Genomic DNA, 19,402 nt, shown 5'->3' on the forward strand with positions numbered 1-19,402 from the left:
AAAAGCTTCCTAATTTTGTGGACAAGGAAACTGAAGCCAAGGAGAGATTAAAATGACCTGCCCCAGATTATACAGCTAAATAACAAGCAGAACCAGGATTCAAACTCAGATGCTGACTTCAAATTCACTGTTCTTTGCCCTGCTATAGGTAAATTAATAATACTGTTAAGTATAGGTACAAAAAAATTTTTAATTGGCAGGGAGAAATATTTGGCCAAATTTTCTACTTCGGCTCTACAGAGAACAACAGTATGTCCTCTGGACTCAGAGAAGGAAAAATCTTCACTGTTCTTGCTGGGTAAGGAGATGACTTCACCTAAACCTACCTACATAAACCCACTTCAGGTTTACAAAAGCCTGAATTACAAAATGGATGTAAACCAAAATTAATTGCTTTTTGGAGCAAATATTCAAAATTCAAAAGGATAGTTACAAAGCCATTAGGGTGATTGTTTTGATCCCAGAAATTAGTGGTGTAGAGAAAAAAGCACATGTAACTGCAAAACGAGTGTCTCCCACCTTATCCAAAAGTGCACCCAGACCAAACTGGAGGCCAGCCCTTCAAACTAAGTTGAGGCACCAGTCATATACCAAAAGGACTTCAATGACTTAGATCCAAAGGGGACTGGGTGACAAGTTCCAGTAGCTTTCAAGCTCTGGATCTGAAAGAGTTCTAATTCACAACCAAGTTGGAAGTTAAATGAACTGCTTACTAAAAGTGTTTCTTTGCCCCAAAGAATCAAATCCTTCCCTTGGGGGCCTTCCCCTCCCCCTTTTTTCTTTGTTTTGGGGGACAAGGGAGGGGATGGTGTAGAATATGTAAGAAGTGACACGTATCCTGTTCAAATTCACTGGAGAAAAAGAACAGGAGTTGATCTTTCTACCCCAGTGTAAAGTAAAGATAATGACCTTCAGCTGAAACAACAAAAGGGCTCACTGGCCTCTCTCCATGTAAAACAAGCAGTGATCAAAAGCGTACACATATGTATAAGGCATGCACAAGAAAATAGACAAGTGAGGGAGGGTCACTTCAGAGGAAGTGCCTGAAAATCTAACATGTTCAGCTACTTGCAATTTATGTGAAAATGGTCTAAATCTATTTCTGCATTTAAAACCAGACTTGGGGAAAACTTGATCCATGAATAATTTAACTTGCTATTTTTCAGAGCTTGGTAGTTTAACAGAATAATGAGCAACGTCTAGACCATAGATGGGCACCGGGTGCCATTTTTGTCATACCAAATAGTTAAATAGCACATAGAGGGAAGGGTCAATGCCAGGCTGCTGCCTACATTAATGTAGGCTTCCCTAACTCAATACATCTTCTGCTGTGACCACAGAAGCTATATGAAGGTATAAAGGAGACACACTGTCCCTACACTAGCAAGTATTGGAAACAGAGCTCCAACATTTGGGCCTCAATAAGTTTAGTAAAGTAGAGGTTGCCAAAGGAAGTGCAGAAGTAAGGAATGTGGTCCACTGAGAAAAAGAATTTGACTCCCTAATCTACAGCTATATTTGCTTCTCCCAAACCAAGAGTTGGAATAGGAGATAAAGTTTTGGAAGTTCATATTATCTTATTACCTCTTACATAGACTCTTACGATAAACCTAACTAGCTAATTCCACAATTCTAAGTCATTCTACACAGCACTGCCAGAACAGTTTTTGATGCTTCTCTCTGATTCACTATTCAAAAAACATCAATGTTTCTCCACTGTCTACTACACTAAGATCAAATTCAATTATTTCCCACTCTGAAGTCTTTGTCATGTCATTCCTTCAACTCTACCCACCATTTAAGATTCAGCTCTAATGCCCCATACTACCACTCTCATTCCCAGCCTTCTCTATCCTTAGAACCCATGTATCACCTTATTTATATTATATTTTATTTTGTTATTTGTATATCTACCTGATCTCTCCTACTGGATAAGCTCCCTGGGGGCAAGGGACCACATTTTATTTACCATGGTAAATATGTAATATGGAACAAGACCTTGCCCACAATAGCCACTTAATAGATATTTAGTGATTGAATGAAAGAAAAAAAGGAGAAGAGTGAAAGCAAGATGTTAGCTTTAAATAGAGTCCCCGTAGCTGAAACAACCTTACTGGCAATGCAGAAAGCGCACCCTTATTGTTCAGCAAGTTTTGCTTCTGTAAGAACTGAAATGAATAGGGGTTAGGTGGCCTGAGGTAAAGGAATGCAGGATCCAAAGGCAGTGACTTTATAAGAGATTTAAAGGACCAGAGTTAAGTGCTAATCAGGGTCATGTCATGCCTACAAATAAATTTATATGGCTTTTGGAAAGCAAAAATATTCAAAGTACTTTATTCAATCCAATCCAATAAACATCATTAAGCCTCTACTATGTGGTAGGCACTGTGCTAATCACTGGGAGATACAATTAATAAAAGAAAGACAGTTCCCGCCTTTAAGGAGCTTATAATCTAGAGATGGAGGGGTCTGGTAGCAAAAAGGCTCTAGCAATTCATCTTCTTTTATTTCCCAGTTAAAGGGTATGTTTATCAACATTGTAACAACATGCTTCCATAAAGCAATATTTTCCCCCTATATCCATGAAATTAACACATAATCCAATATTTATAGATTATCCACTGCTCTACATACACAAGCCTTAATTCCCATGTAAGGAAATCTGGACCTAAGGGGCTTAGCAGGTCTAGGCTACACTTGGAAATCAGACTAGACTATTCATCAGAATACCTGGGATAGAGGCAAAGAATTAAGGTTGTAGATGAGGAAACATTCCCTTGAACTACATTTCCATCCTGAGAAAATCAAAGTACTTGCTTTTTACTTACTGAAACCAAGTTTTCTTCCACAAAAGGAGTGAGCATGTGGGACCGAATAGTAACCATAATGTCATTGAAATCTAGTCCAGTGATCACTCCACTTTTGCTTTTATCTTTCAGGGCAAAGGCTTGCCTTGCATGTTCCAGCTGCAGCTCCTATAAGAAATAATTAGAAACAGAACATTAAATTGGCCTTAAAGTACATGTCATTAGCATATGTTGCAGGAGAAAAGGGAGTTTCTTTCCAGACACAAGCCGACAACAGAAATGAACAATGAACAGCACTGTATTTACAACAAAGCTTTTGATTTTTTTTTCCTAAGAGGCATGCTTTCTTGCAAATGTACTACATATTTTAAAAAATGCTCTACATATTATTCCAGAGGATAAATGATGAATCGGAGCAATGCCATGTAGAAAAGAGAAGGAAAAAAATTAGAAGAACCTTCAGATTTTACTTGAAAAGTATTCAGCACTGAAAATAAACTGAGTATGTTTTCAGCTCTTTATTTCAGCTTTAAAATTATGTTGTAATTTATTCTCACCTCCTTGGAAGTATCCTTGTCATCCACAAGTACTTCTCGAAATAATGGTTTAGGTTCATTTGTGGCTTTCCAATGTTAAATGTTGCAATCAAAGCTTCTCTCCCTCTCGCTAAATGAATTAGAGGTAATTTCTCAAACAATTTTTATTTCAAATGAACTCAATGAGAAAAGCCAGCAACTAGTTACTTTACCCTTTAGAACTTCAGACTTAAAAACCATCTTAAAATTTTTATCTCTAATATTTAGCTGTAATCTTGTTTTGCCTGAGTCATAAATAATAATAGTGTAATAACCAGTAATTTTTCTGAACTTTTCTACAGCTAAACTTTATAACAAATCAGTAGTGTTCCACATAAAGATCTAGCCACCAATAATGAATGCCCTGGGTATCATACAAAACACCAACTTAGATGGTTCCTTCCTCTTTGGCCTACAATATGATTCATAGGAACTAGAACAATAGAATAATAGTGCAATTAGGTATTGTTTGCATGCAATTGCATGGAAATAGTGGCCAATATCTAAATATGCATGCATCGCATTAAATATAAAAATATTGTACTTTTCATTAATGTCTCAATAAATACAACAAAACAGTTACTGAGAAGAGTCATTAGCAAACCCAGAGTATCATATGAATATACGCTATTATCATTATTCTTAACAGTAATAACAACCACTACCCATTCTGGATGGATGGAGGTACTTAAAGTAGATCTTTACAGAAATCTCGCCCTTATTACTAATTTATTTCTCATTTTCTTTCTTTTACTCCCAAGAATTTACTATCTTCCTAGCTACTCAAGCCATTAAGTTGGGAGTGATAGTTCAGAATGCTGATATTTGTCCCCAGACATTCCTTAAAGAAAAAAAAGCTGATCTATTTGTAAAAACTGAGAAAAAAAAATTTCAACATTAAGGCATGTTTGGATTTGCTTGTCATGTGCAAAACAGCATTTAGTGCAGGAAACTGAAAACCCAAACAATAAGCCATATGGACTCATTGCAAATGACAGTACAGAATAAACCACCTGCATGCATTTGCAGTCTTCACTTCCCCCACTCTACTCCAGTCATTTCCCCCCCAGCAGCCTCTAGAAAATGAAGGAGTCTTAGCCGACACTTGGTCCTACTGGATGGTTGAAAGAAAGCATTTGCTGTGAAGCAAGAGAACAATATACACAATGACTACAATTATGTAAATGGAAATAACACGAAAAGGCAGCTGAACTCAGATGAATTAAAATGAACGATCTTGATTTCAGAGAAGAGAAAGGAAACCCACATCTTTCCTCTCATTAAAAGGTGGACGACTACAGGTTCAGAATATTACATACACCTTTAGACATGGATACTTTATTAGTTGATCTGGCTTAACTAGATTCAATGGAGCAGCTATACTAGGAAACTGAATGACAACAAAAATCATCAACATAACATATTTTATAAAGTGTTGCTGTGAAAACATTTTGGAAAACTCAGAGAAAATCGAGGTAATACACCTAACACTTTAAAATGCTGGGAGTACATATGTACCTATTGCATAAAGAGGGGATGAGTGGCACTTGACATTTCCTGATCATATATATCTTCCACCCTATTTTTTCTCTCCTTTTTTTATTCTTTCTCCTTCCTCTCCCCGCGCCCCCCCCCCCCAATTCTCACTGCCTATGCTTTACAGGGGCGGTTTGGATTCAGTCAAAGGGCCACACTTGAGGACTTAGAGGACCACATGTGACCTTGAGGCCATGGATTCCCCACCCCTGCTTTAGGATTTCATGAGACAGTCAGTGGCAAGTATGTCAAAGATTTAGGAGTTAGATAAATTTATTAAACATCTGATTAAAAAGAGCTTTTAAATGGTCAAAAATATTCAGATCCATTTCTTTGGTGAATACCATCAAGTGGGCAGGGTACATTAATGAGGAAATGGGAATTGTCAGGACTATACTACAATACAACCCCAAAACCTAACCTCAGAAAAAGAAAAATGTTCCCCTCCCAAACTTGAAGGAAGGAGAAAGGAGAAAGGTTTGGGCAAATAGTAATAGACTCTGAGGTGTTCACCTACCTCCTTTGTTGAGGAAACAGACTAGAAGAGAAGAGATAGATGGCAGAGAACCTCACTAACGTAGAAACCAGTATTGGGAGTTGAGGGTAATGGTTGCTACAGGTGAAGGAAGGGAAATAAAAAGAATAGGAGAAAATAGGTAGCTTTTGGTGATGGTGTTGGTGGTGATGGTGGTAGTCATGGAGGAGGACCAGAAGATGCCCACCTGGGATGATGTTTGGCCTTAGTTCCTCATCAAGATCCATTATCTTTTATCTTTTACTGCTGGTATACCATAACCTCTTACATGGGTATGCCCAAGAGAATAGAGAAGAGCTGAGAAAGTGCTACTAAGGTCATAGCTGTCATAGATCACCTCCTTAGTATCTGTTATACCTCAAGACCTCCACTATATAAGACTCTCCCCAGGGACAAACAGGACTGAGGAGGAACACAACAAAACGATAATATTATACAGCTAACCAAACTTCCCACAGGTGCACTGCCTCACTACAAAGGTTTCACTTGGTTGTGTAATTCTTCGTCATATTAACATGGTCAGTTCTGTGGTATAAGAGCCAACTTAGGAACATTAGGCCAGAAGCCAAGATAGTTCTTTTTTCATTAGTCAGCTAAAGGCAATGTCAGAGGGGAAGAGGTGATAGTGCTCCTGTCAGGATTACTGACAACAGTTGCCATCTTCCTGCCTCATGGATCCATTGGTTTACTCACTGATTGTGATAATATCATGTCCCCTTTTCCACTGTCCCCATATTTCTTGCTAAATCACTCAATTTCATCACCTTTCCCAGTCTTTTATGCCCGGGCTTTAGCAAGAGCATTGGTAACAATAGAGAATCCTCAGAGAAGGTAAGTGAATTGACTGTAGTCACACAGCTGGTGCCATGAAATCTAGTGATCAGCATTTCTTTAGTTTTGTGGTGGCATTAGAGCTAGAGAGGCTATTCATTGCCACCTTAGAAGCAAAATGAAAGGCTGTTACAGGTCTGAACTCATGGAATCCACAAGCTTATGGAGTCCACAGGTCCACAATATAGGTGTCCCTCATTTGATTTTTTAAAAATAGTAGCAGACATATAGAAATAATACTTTGAGTTCTACAAAACCCTTTATATACATCATCTCATTTGATCTTTCCAACCAAAAAAAAAAACAACACTGTTCAAAAAGGCACATCCCTCAAATAGAAGGAAAAAAAGAAGAAAAATCAGTTGGGTTTACAAATGATATGGTTGGGAGAGTGAGAATAAGAAAAGGAAAGGTTAGAGAAATCATTCACTCTTACTAAAAAACACAACAAAAGCAAAATCTAAAGCCTAAGTGTACTTGAACATGCATTTATTCTTATTGTATTGTGAAAGTGAGACTTGGAATGATCTTAGTTCAGAACAAGAAATATTCTATTAACTCTAGTTATAAAAAGAAATATCTCACCTGGAGGAACTGAGTAAATTCTGAGTAGGTAAGATGTTTCTTCCTGTTATGCCCAAAATGCAGGCGAATAAATTCACAGTCCCAGTTAAAGGGTATATGATGATGAACAATTGTCTGTCCAAAAATTTCTTTGACATTTTCTTGGGAGGGAAGAAAAAAGTCAATTACATTGAGAATAAACAATAAAATTCACCATAATGTTCCTACAGAAGAAAATCAAGAGAAGTTTTAAAAGTCAATATCATCCGCTTCTATTAAGATTAACTGCAAACTTTTTTTGTCCTCTCAGAAACATGCACAGGAACACAATTGCTACAGAATATAATTTTACACTTAAGATTGTGTACTATTACATGTAAGGCCACAAGATTCTTAATTTCTCTTGATTTAATTTTAATTAGGAAGAGATTTATATCTTGCACAGTAAATGGCTGCTACTTTGCATTCAGGTATAAAATCAATAGTGTTTTCCCCGTTCCTCAAGGAGTCGAATTAAGCCCTTTATCAGAGGCATGAATACCTAAATTACAGTATAATGCAATATTTGTCATACTAAGTATGGTTTGATTGAGGCTTGATTATTACATTCACACTAGCCTGAATATGTCTATTGAAGATAGGTATAAGGAATGCCACCAAAAGCATATCATTAGCTCAGCAGCAAGCACCTTATTAAAAGCTTCTGATATTGTCAAAAAAAAATATGGCCTTGACACAAAGCTTCAAAACTCCCATAAAAAGCCATGATTATTAGTCTCAATTATTAAAATGTTTTAAGATAAGTGAAATTAGTGATTCACTTTTAAATAAAGAAGGACTAAACACAGAACAGTTACTCTTAGACAGGAACCAGTCAAGCTGTGTACTGTACAACGAAAACCCTTAAGTCTACTCTGACGGCCTGTCTTCATGCACTAAAAAATGTCATTAACTTTCTTACACAGTTCAACATTTGCAATAAAAGTCAATTCACAATTGACAGATACTTTAATGAGAATAAACTGGGTATCCTAATTTAGAAACTAATGCCCAAAAAAGCAGTCATTAACAAGGCTTAGAAAGCAGGAAGCCTGTTTTACTGACATCTTAAGAACCAAAATTATTTCCGAATTTAAGTCAATTTTATTGTGAAAGGCTGGTACTACCAATAACTACCTATTGTAGTGAAGAATCATCAGATACAGACCTATTTTATTTCCTCAGCCAACTTATACTGTTTCCGGCTCCCCCCAATAACCTCTGCTGACTTGACTAAGATGATCTTTGGGTTTGTTAATGGCTGTACAGACTGCCTTCAATGTATACCTTGACTACCTCCTCTTTCCTGATTAAAGCAGAAGAGTTACTAGTAGAATCCTGAACTGGAAATCCTCTTGGTATTGACTTAATATAACCAGTCTTGAACTAAGTCACAGCAATTGGCAAGGTTAGAAGAGAGCATTGGATGTCACTGGGGAGATGGGATTCTTTCTCTCTCTTTATCTAATGGAACGCAATATTCATTTCTTGCCCTGACAGTTTGCAAGATTTTGATTTCTAGAATTACTTCACATTGATTTTCATTGCCCTTAATCAGGAATAGGGTTACGATCTCTAAAAGCAAAGTCTAAACCCAAGAGTAACTTGGAACCCTAGCCACTAACATAAAAAGATTATCCTTAAATCTAGAACTCTATTAAATTTCTACTTCGAAGCACATCATAACTCAGCTAGTTAAGTTAAATAAAATTAAAAGACCTCTTGCAAACCATGAGGGTTAGAAATATTTTAGCAGACCAAAACAAAAGCTGTCAGGGCCAATGGAACTTCCAAGTGGATTAGTTCTGTTCTCATGATTAATTCATTTTGATGTCTGAAGACAAATGTTCTGGAGTAAAGAACATGAAGGAATTGATGAGAAACAAAAAGGGCTGCTGTTAAATGATTAAACAACAAAATGTTAAGATGAATTATTATATAGCCAAAGAATTTGAATGGGGAATATTTAAAGAAACAATTTCTAGAAACCTCAGTTACTGGTTTATAAAGTGTGTATTTGTTACCTACACTCAATTTTCACTAAACTATGGGATAAAGCAGACTCTCTTTTATAGAACTACAACATTTCAGACTCTCAGAGGAGAAACTGGATATTAAAGAGGTAAGTTGGCAGTCGTGGATACAGAAAGCTATCAGCTCAAGACATTCTAATGGTCCAGTAAAACAAATTTGATTTATTCCCCTCCCCAAAGATATAATTTATAAGGCAGAATTTCAGCTTCAATGGAGACTTAAAAATTAATTGTTGGCAGGAGAAAGCTAATTAGAAAGTGCTAGGTAATTAGAAATATTATTTTTATAAACTCTCCAGCTATTGCTAGCAAATTCTTAAAATGTCTTTGAAATAAAATATACCAACTGTATTCTAAAGTGATGGCTTTAATAGCACAAAACAACCTAGTTCAACACTTTCACCTTTGGAGAGCTCTCATAGTTATGTGTTTCCAGATATAGGAACGTCATCTATAATGGATTTTGTTTGACTGTTTCTTACTTCTCCAAGGTACCTTATAGGTTTGAGTGCTCAGTATAAGGTTCTACTATGCTCATCAGAGTAGAATGTGGTCTGTCGACTACCCCAAAAATCTTTTAAAGGGTTGTCTTTATAGTATCCAATTACTGTTGCTGGGGCTGAGTAACAGTTTTTTACCTACTTGGCCACGTAAGATAATTTTTCTTTTTTCTAACCAATTTTTCCCTACTGCAGATTTCCTAATACATGCTTAATATAAGGTTGATTAAAGATGCACTACAGAATTAATTAGTGGATTGTGAATCATTTATCTGATTGGTGGCTTAAAAGTCTAACTCTTATTCATCACTTAACCATTACCAGGATCCTCTTATGAAAACCATACAAAGGCTCCAGAATTGGGGAATAATTCACAGGTGGCAGCGTGTGTGTGTGTGTGTGTGTGTGTGTGTGTGTGTGTGTGTCTCCCCCCTTTCTTTTCTTGACCGGATTACAATCCTGTGATGCATTATCTCAAGCAGCTGGCTTTCTTCTTATCTTATCCAGTTTTATTAGATCCTGTGTGACATGAAAGGGAACACCAATAATCTCAAATACATCCAATGCAACTGACTAAAAGAGCACAGCAAGGTTTTTCTAAGAGAGAATCCCGTCTTTCCAGGGACAAACAAGAGTCTGAGTGGTCACTACCTGTAGTGCTGTTTCAAGTGACCATAGTTCTGGACTAAATGTAAGTGATATGATGATCAACATCCCATGATTAAGTCTTGAAGACCATGGGTTGAAGTAGTGGGTTGTTTTTTTGTCTGTTTGTTTTTTAATAATAGGCTGACATTGTTAATAGGAGCAGGAATCAATATAAATAAGCAGGAAAGAGAAATGCTAAAACTTTCTGACACAACACTATCAATAAACCAACCTCTCACTTCCTGCAGAATTTGGCTTAAGAAATACTATGTACAGTTTCCTTTGAATTGGACAATCGAGCCAAACACATAAGTGAGATAGAACAATGCTCTCTCTGATGGTATGAGAGGCAGCACATTGATTCGGCAGGAGGGGAAAAGGGGTAGAGACCAGGAAAAACTGTTTTGGAGAAAATTTCCACAGGCAGAGCATTAGTGTTTTGAGCTGTGTTAGTCACGTATGACTAATGCAATATTTGATTACATGATAAAGTATATTATAGCACATATGATGTAAATGTATTTTAATGGCGGTTTCCAATTTCCCCATCAGCCCAACTGCTATCCCCCATATCATCCACCCTCATCCCACCCCTTTTTTCCTTACAGGAGCCTCCTACTAATCTTGTTCACCTTTCTGCAGTACAAAATTACCTCTGACCGGGGCTGGCACTCTTCTCCAAGACTGCCACCATGCCTGCTCCATGAATGAGCCTGGAAGGAGCTGCTGTACCAACGCTGTGGCCAGAGAACTCCTCCTGTAGGTATACAAGCCATCAGCCCTGTGACACAACCCACCTACCATCAGCCCAAAGAACGAGATGTCCGAAGTCATGTTTATTCCAAGGATTTCAGCCCAGCAGCCATGGCTATGAGATTATAGGCTAGAGACCAAACAGTTTTTTTTTTTACTTTCAGAAAAAAAAATATATAATATGTATATACATGTATATACATATACATACATACACATATACACATGTGTATATATGTATTATCTGAATAGCTGAGTTCCACCTTGAGCATCTTAAAAAGGCCTTTTGAGAACTTCCACATATGTAAGAATATATTGAATATCCTTGGATACAACTAGAAAAAAGAAATGATGAGACTTATGGAACCTAGATTTTCAGGAATTTAATGGTTGAGGAAAAAGAGGCTGGTGGGGTGGGAACCTAGAACTTATAGAGGCAGAAAGACATAGCACTAGCCTAAGCAATCAGATACCTGAGGTCTACTCCCAAGGACATCATTAGTTCAGCTAGCACAGATCACTACCACCTTCTGTGTCTCCATGGGTGAGGGAAACAGAAGAGACATTTTAAATTGCCCATTACCTACCTTAAGGAAGAAATCATGTGAGGATTTGTCAATGACAGCAAAGCATTCTCAACTCTAACCAATCTATATGCCATTTCATCTCTGAGATAATACATCTGTCACTGTAGAAACCAGATGCTTCAACAAGTACACATGTTTTATCATAAAACACCAGTAGAAGAAAATAATACCAGATTCCCCTTTGCCTCAAATTTCAAGCTACTATAGGACCAAGCTTTGAGGATTATATATGGCCCACTCAGGAATGGTTAAAGGCCACCAAGAAGAAATTCTATATCTCTCCTTGAATGGTATCATAGGTATGCTCATGTGGTGCTTCAAAAGAAAGGCATTCCATCATATCATACCCTTTGCTTTTTCCCATGTTTAGTCAATGACTCAGTTCCTGTCAGAACTATGCATTCTTCCAGGTCAGAATTTTTGGTTCTACTCATTAGAGGTGTAGCTGCTGAGTTATAAGATATATGCTTCATCCTACCAGACCCTTCATGGAAACTGCAGATATATAATAGTTATCTGCCTAATCTGCCTCACTCAGGTCTTCCCACTGGGGAAAAAGGCAAAGCTTTCTAGCCAGGCAGAAGTGAAAAAGAAAACTCAAAATTGCATTTTAAGCTACTGTACCCTAAACCACAAAGTAATGACCAAATGGAGCCCCTATTTCTAGAGAACGCTACTTTCAGGGGAGAGGATGTTTTCTTCCAAAGAGATCATTTGGAGAGTTCTCTCAAAGAGAATATTTGCAAATAACTAAAATTCTCCAAAAACTTCCTGTGTAAAACCCCCAGCTCTTTGGAATTAAAATATTTTCTGTGGATGAAAATTTACAGAGAGAATGTAGCACTTTCAAAATGTCTTGCATTCATCTTATTAGTAAATAGGTAGGACTTCAGTTATGAATGCTTCACTGTTGAGGCGATACACATTTTGGCTAAATCCATTATTGATAACTATTGCACCATATAGCATAGTTGCTAGTCCAGGGCATGTCAATCAATTCTACTGAGCAGAAGTAGATAGTTTTGATGTGAGTTATACAACAAACTGTCATGCATTGCCTAGCAAACTCAGTGGGCAAGCGCTCAGGCTACTAGAAGGACAGGAGTTATAAAAGCCATCAAGCAGTTATACGCAGCTTGCAATGTTAGAAGTTTTGTTGAGGGAACATATCAAGGAGAAACAATGAAATCATTACCACATTCACATATCACATTCACACTTAAGAAGTCCACGGAATCTTGTGCTACTCTAGGAAATAGTCATAAATAGACCAAAAAGACTTCTTTGTAAGGCCTCTCCCCCAAAGGTGAGCACCTCTAGCAATGCAAGTACACCTCCCCCAAGTACTATACAGACCCAGACCCCAATAAGTGGGCAGTGATAAAAGTATGGGTTGTGTTGTGGGTTTTTTTAAAAAATAATAACTCAATATTTTGGCTCAAAAGTCTGGTGTATCAAATGAGAACAAAGGCTATAAAAAGCTAGTACAGCTTAGCCAACTCTGTGTAATGTATATACAAACACAACTATTTATATGCATACCGGCCAAGGTACATATGTCTTACATACACAATAATTATATTTATGTATTAAGGCAGATCTATTTTTTTTAAGAATACAGATAGATGAAAACCAAGTGCCCAAGTACAGTTATGTAATGCAATCATTATCAAGGTGAGGTAGCAATGACCAAAGAGTTTCTCCTATCCTATTCCGCTCTTCATTCTCCCTCTCTACCCCTGACCTATATCCTCTATCTCTCCCACAAACAAAAAAGAGAGAGAGAGAGAGAGAGAGAAATAAGCTGTATGAGCAAGTGCCAGCCTATAAAACTGACTGTATTAATTGTGGTAGGATTCAGTTGGGTTTAAAATGTCCTCAGATATAAACATGTGCATGATGGATAAGTATAATACTTTTACCTTTGTTTGTATCCTCAGCACTTACCACAGTGCCTGGCACATAATACATGCTTAATAACTGCCTACTGGCTATCTGACTGTTATTCCCTTCAGTAAAATAAATGTGAAACAAAGATGAAAAATCTCCTTACAACCAAGTACAAGCAAATATCTAAATCAGTTCTCAGACTTTTTGGCCTCTGGACTCCTTTATAGTTAAAAAATCATTGAGGACCACTCCCCTTCCCAAAGAGTTTTTATATAGGTTATCTCTACTGATGTCAACCATGTTAGAAATTAAAATAACTTAATATCATGAAAATAGTTTTGGCCTCATAGACCCCCCCCCCAAAAAAAAGACTCTGGGACCCCTGACAATACCAAGATCATACTTTGAGAATTAGTGATCTAAATTTTTCTATTGTATATGAACTTTGTAATATTAAGCATTATTGGAAAGCATCAGTTCTCAGAAAGCTTACTAACTCAATGAAAATATCTGTGTATTTGTCACAATTTGTAATATTAAACTTTAAATTCGAATTTGTGATAAAAATGATGTTGCTTCAAGGAATCAAATTTAAAATTCTCTCTTACAGTACCTCTTATTACACTTTTAAGCTGACATTTTCATGTACTTAAGATCATTAAAATGTTTTGTTTTGTGTGTATAAAGCAGGGAAACACGGAATGAATCTAGGAAATGGTAGCACACAAAGATATCAGCACCAATAATATCAAGTTATTGGCCAGTAAGATCAAATAATTGTGTTGGAACCAGGGTCACAATATAGCAAGACACAACTATCTTCACCCCGTATTCCCTAAGAATCCTCCCATTCCACAATCATGAGACCTAAACATGAAAAGAAAATTAGGATGCCACAGGGGTAACAGTATGCACTGCACAATCCAAAATGCTTAAGTGCTTTCTCTCTCTGCCAGGAGCTACAGATACTACATTTGGATTCAATTTAATTTTAATCCTTACTTTTAAATCTTACTCTGTTAAAATTAGAAGCACAGGAAAGAATAGCTAGGCATACTGTGCCGTATTATAGTTTGAGGGGATGTATTAAATTTTAAAATGAGGCCCTTTGCGGGAAGATGCAAGAATTGCAGTCATAAATCACAAGCCCCTAAAATAGTGCCTCACACCTAGTAACCACTCAATAAATATTTGTGAAACTGAATTGGCATCAAGAAACTGCTCAGCTGTTTCCTCCACTGGTTATAAATCTAATCATTTGAGCTGTGGCAATTTCTTGGGCCTGTGTTAAGAGCCTGCTGGGATCAACTGACTCAAGTGCTTTGTTTTTCAAATGGAAGGTTGAGAGAAACAATAAGATGGGTGGCAAAAGAAACAAAGAACCATAATGCCAGGATGCAAAGGGTGAAAGAAGACAATCTTGCACAGGTTTTCAGGAATTCTAATACCTAAATGAGAGGCAAATGGTTTAAACAGAGGTCCCTCTCAATAATTCTGAAGTATTGTTCCAACCACTTTTGAGGCACTATTGTTCCAGACTTGCTGGAACACTCGATTTTATGTGATACCTACAGAGGAAAAGACAGAAAATGCGGCATTATTAATGCGTGCAGGTTCAAGGCTGAGTGGACAGTGGGTAAAGGTTTGTTTGTGATTTTTACTAGCTCAGGAGAAAGTTGTTCCTAAAGCAAGTTAATATTTTTCATGAGACAGAAAGGCCACAAAGGCTACAAAGCAAAAGAAAAAATGTGTCTCTAAGAGGCATGGGATATTCTCAGATTACTGATCTTAATTTTCCATATTTATTTGTCAAGAAAGATCTTTGATATACACAAAATCCAACTAGCTTAAGAGAAAGAACATTTAGGGACAAGGCAAAATGTACAATTATAGGCTTACCAACCACGCTCAGTGGCCCTCTCCCAAGTTACCTATGCTTTCCCACCCTTCTTATGGTGATAGTAAACCTCCAGAACCAAGGGCAAATTAACTTTGTGCTTATCATGAGAAGAATGATTCGATTTTTTTTTTAATTGATAAAATACCACAATAGATATTTTCCATATGTGGCTCAGGAATGGCGTCATTATCCTTTTAAAAAATGGTGCCAAAGCCACAACAAATAAGGAGCTACAAATTCAAGAAAATAAATTCATTTATCTTTATTGAACAATTTTATTCTGTTGCATGAAACCACTGAGGTACCATACTTCACAGTCCATTAGGAAAAAAAACCCAGCTACTCTTTATACTATACACATGCCAATCTTTGTAACTATGCAGATATTCAATTTTTTTAAATGCTGACACATTGTTACAAGTCTTTATCCTGGCTTGTATGCTGAGAAATCATGTATTCCTACTGAGGGAATAAAATCAATTTCTATATCCAACAAAGAATAACAATTATTTTATGTTGGTCTTACTTTTAAGACAAAAAGCTAAAATCTGGGTGTACAGAGGGCTAATTAAACCTTAATTCACTCCCTCACTCCATACCCCATTCTTCTCTTTTCAAATAGCAAAGTAACAGTTCTCTAGTGATGCTACAGAAAAGTCCTGAACTTCTTACCCAGAAATCCCTTAAAGAATGGGGAGGATTACTCCAGGCAGTTCATGCTCTATTTCATAAAGAATTTTGCCCAGGCTGGCCCAGAACAAGAAAATTTTGTAGCACCTATTTTAGGAATGTGAAAGTGTCAGTGATTCAATGAGCTGGAGTAATTACATTCCTGGATTCCTTAATCTTTTGCAACAGTCTAATGCTTTGAAGAAAAGAAAATAGATTTTCTATTTTATCTGTATAAATCCTTTTAGGAAATTAGCATTGTACTTAATGACTGAGGTCCTAAATACACAGCAATCTATATCCACTGGTAGGTATTGGAGTTAAAGACTGGACCAACCTCGCTACCTAGTCCTTAAGAGACATTTTTCTTTCTTTCTCTCTCTCCCTCTCTTTCTTTTCTTTCTTTCTTTCTTTCTTTCTTTTTTTTTTTTTGGTCTTGAAATATCCTTACCAAATGTCACCTCTCCAGTTCCACTCTTGTCAAACAATTGGAAAGCTACTATGAACATAGCATCTGGGGCACACAAAACAGACTCAAATGCCAAAAACTCTTGATAGGAGATCAACCTAAAATAAAATATAAAAAAAAATGTCAGATTTCTAGAGACTTAGTAAGAGCAGCGGTAGTTACAGCTGGGGAACAACTGCTACGAAGCTACACTCATTGAGCTGAAAAGGGACATAAAGCATAATTGTCCTCCCTTACCACCTTGCTGCAGAGATCTAATGGACACTCATACACTTGAGATTCCTAAGGAGTGGCATTACAGTAACATTATGCATAATGTGCATATATCCACATGTTGAGTCTGAACCTTTATTGGTATGTTCATGTTTTTCCTTCTTCAAATTATCATCTCTTAGAAGCTATATCATGCAAAATTTGATAGCAATGTCCGCAATTTGATATGGACCATGAGTCAGAAATACTTTTTTGATAAATATATAAGCTAAGCTGCTTAGGAAAAATCTCTGCCTGGATGAAGGAAAAAAAAATTTCCCGAAAAGGAGAAAATACAGGCAATTTTTAAGTGCTACCTTTAGAAATAATAAAAATATTTAAAAAACAAATGTCTCTCCCCATCCCCCAATGTAATGCAAACACTGAATTAACTATAACCCCTAGCTGGGTTTCCCAGTTAGAATACAAAATGAATATTATAATTCAAAGGATTATTGTGGGTGGGGGGAGACAGGTAAAAGGAAATCAAGGTGACACAGAAGCAAAAAATTCCATAAAAAATTAGTAAAAAAAATATACTTTAAGATTTTACATTTTATATTAATTCCAAACCCAATTCAGGTTAAAAAAAATCATGATGTTCCACATTTATTGGAATAACTTAAAGAGGCTTAATTGTATCTACCACATAAATGCAATATAATCTGTTCTATATTTTATAACAGAAGTATTATACACTGCTTCTGTGGTGCTTGCTCAGAAAGCAGTTCTATGAAAGTGTTGCTCCATAAATTAATGAGAATGACCCAATTCTTCTACACAGAGGCTGCTTCACCATGCTGCCTAATTTTCTGTTAAACAAGTAACTAAAAATCCTATCAGAGTCCAGGATAAAAATGCCTAGTCTTCAAGTAAAGGATGAGTTTGGCCATATAAAAAGATGAACTCCTAAAAGGTACTCACAAATTATTTACTGAGTACTATGGCTAATTTGTAGTAGTGGAAGAAGTTTCTACACCATGAGTTCCCTATACCAATATACCTTTCCTCCCCTTTACCCCCACCAAAGTGCAAAGGCTAGATAGCTAAAGCACCTCTACAGCATATGAATTCACCTAAAGTGAATCCTAGGTTTATGGTGACAGGTTAGTCTAACAGGACAAATGAAGCTACATAACTTTATGAGAATGGAGTCTCAGAGGTGATCTAATCCAGTCACCTCATTTTATAGATGAGGAAACTGAGGGCCAGAGAGTTTAAATTATTTGCCCAAGGTCATAAATGCAAAAATAAATGGCAGCACCAGGATCCAAAACCAGATCCTCTGATACCAAACCAAGTGAGCATTCTTTCTATCGTAGCTTACTGCCTCACCCAGAAAATCTTTTAAAAAAATGAATGAGTATGTTGGTGGAGTTGTGAACTGATCCAACCATTCTGGAGAGAGATTTGGAACTATGCCCAAAGGGCTATAAAAATGTGCATGCCCTTTGACCCAGCAATACCACTTCTGGGGCTATATCCTAAAGAGATCCTAAAAATAGCAAAAGGACCTATATGTACAAAAATATTTATAGCAACTCTTTTTGTTGTGACCAAGAACTGGAAATTGAAGGATGTCCATTAATTACTGAATGGCTGAACAAGTTATGGTATACGAATATAATGGAATACTATTGTGCTATAAGAAATGATGAGCAGGCAGACTTCAGAAAAACCTACAAAGACTTAAATGAACTGATGCTGAGTGAGGGGAGCAGAACCAGGAGAACATTGTACACAGTAACAGCCACATTGTGTGATGACTGACTTTGATAGACTTAGCTCTTCTCAGCAATGCAAGGACCTAAAACAACTCCAAAAGACTCATGATGGAAAATGCCATCCACATCCAGAGAAAGAACTATGGAGTCTGAATGTAGATCGAATGCAGAATGCAGAGCAGACTAATTGCTCTCTTTTTCTATTTTGTTTTGTTTTTTCTTTCTCATGATTCCTCCTATCTGTTTTTCTATACAACATCACTAATTGGAAAATATGTTTAATAAGAATGTATATGTAGAGCCTATATCGGATTGCATGCCATCTTGGGGAGAGGGGAGGTGGAGAAAATTTAAAACTTATGGAAGTGAAAACTAAAAATAAATAAATTTACAAAAAAATGAATGAATAGGTTTTAATGAGTGAATCAATAGGTACATAAAACCAAATTTACAGTATATACACACATGTGATTTTAAAACTAGAGGCTGAACAGATTATAAATGAAATGCCAAGATCACATGTCCTCAGAAGTGACAACACCATGTAAAAGTATCAGTAGTGCAACTACTTACTGTGATAGAAATAAAATAGCATTAAAAAGCATGCTATATCTACTAATCACATTTCCCACTACTTAGGAAGCAACTTAAATTAATGAATTCTTAAATTGATTCTCAAGATCTTTCAAAGAAGGGATAATTTTAAAAGAATGAAAGATCAAAGATGGTGTTTTTACTGAAGGAAAATAAAAGTGACTGAAGAGGCATTAATAACTACCTACCCATATGACTTTCTCTTTTTGATGTTGGGTTTGTTTGGTTTTTTGGTTCTAAACTTAACATTTTTCCATGTACAAAGTAGAACAGAAGGGGCAGCTAGGTGGCACAGTGAGTAGAGCACCCACCCTGGAGTCAGGAGGACCTGAGTTCAAATCCGGCCTCAGACACTTGACACATGTCCTAGCTGTGTGACCTTGGGCAAGTCACTTAACCCCAACTGCCCTGCCAAAAAAAAAAACAACAAAGTAGAACAGAAAAAGAAGTCTGCATATGAAGCTACAAATCTGCATTATGAGTAAATTGCTTTTCT

General features: G+C 36.7%; 1 protein-coding gene across 2 annotated transcripts in view; it reads right to left on the bottom strand.

The window, feature by feature from the left end:
- Positions 1 to 19,402, bottom strand: part of SLC25A12 (solute carrier family 25 member 12) — a 121,718-nt gene that overhangs the window by 74,518 nt on the left and 27,798 nt on the right. The window contains exons 4-6 of one of the 2 annotated variants that reach the window (XM_036746647.1): positions 16,319 to 16,434; positions 6,870 to 7,009; positions 2,829 to 2,975 (exon numbers count right to left, since the gene is read on the bottom strand). In XM_036746647.1, coding sequence (XP_036602542.1) covers positions 2,829 to 2,975; positions 6,870 to 7,009; positions 16,319 to 16,434 — 403 coding nt within the window. Of the gene's footprint in view, positions 1 to 2,828; positions 2,976 to 6,869; positions 7,010 to 10,721; positions 10,795 to 16,318; positions 16,435 to 19,402 lie in introns of those variants that run through there. The other variant, XM_036746649.1, reaches the window with a different exon arrangement.

The sequence above is a fragment of the Trichosurus vulpecula genome, chromosome 2 (genome assembly GCF_011100635.1).
Source record: "Trichosurus vulpecula isolate mTriVul1 chromosome 2, mTriVul1.pri, whole genome shotgun sequence".
Taxonomy (NCBI): domain Eukaryota; kingdom Metazoa; phylum Chordata; class Mammalia; order Diprotodontia; family Phalangeridae; genus Trichosurus; species Trichosurus vulpecula.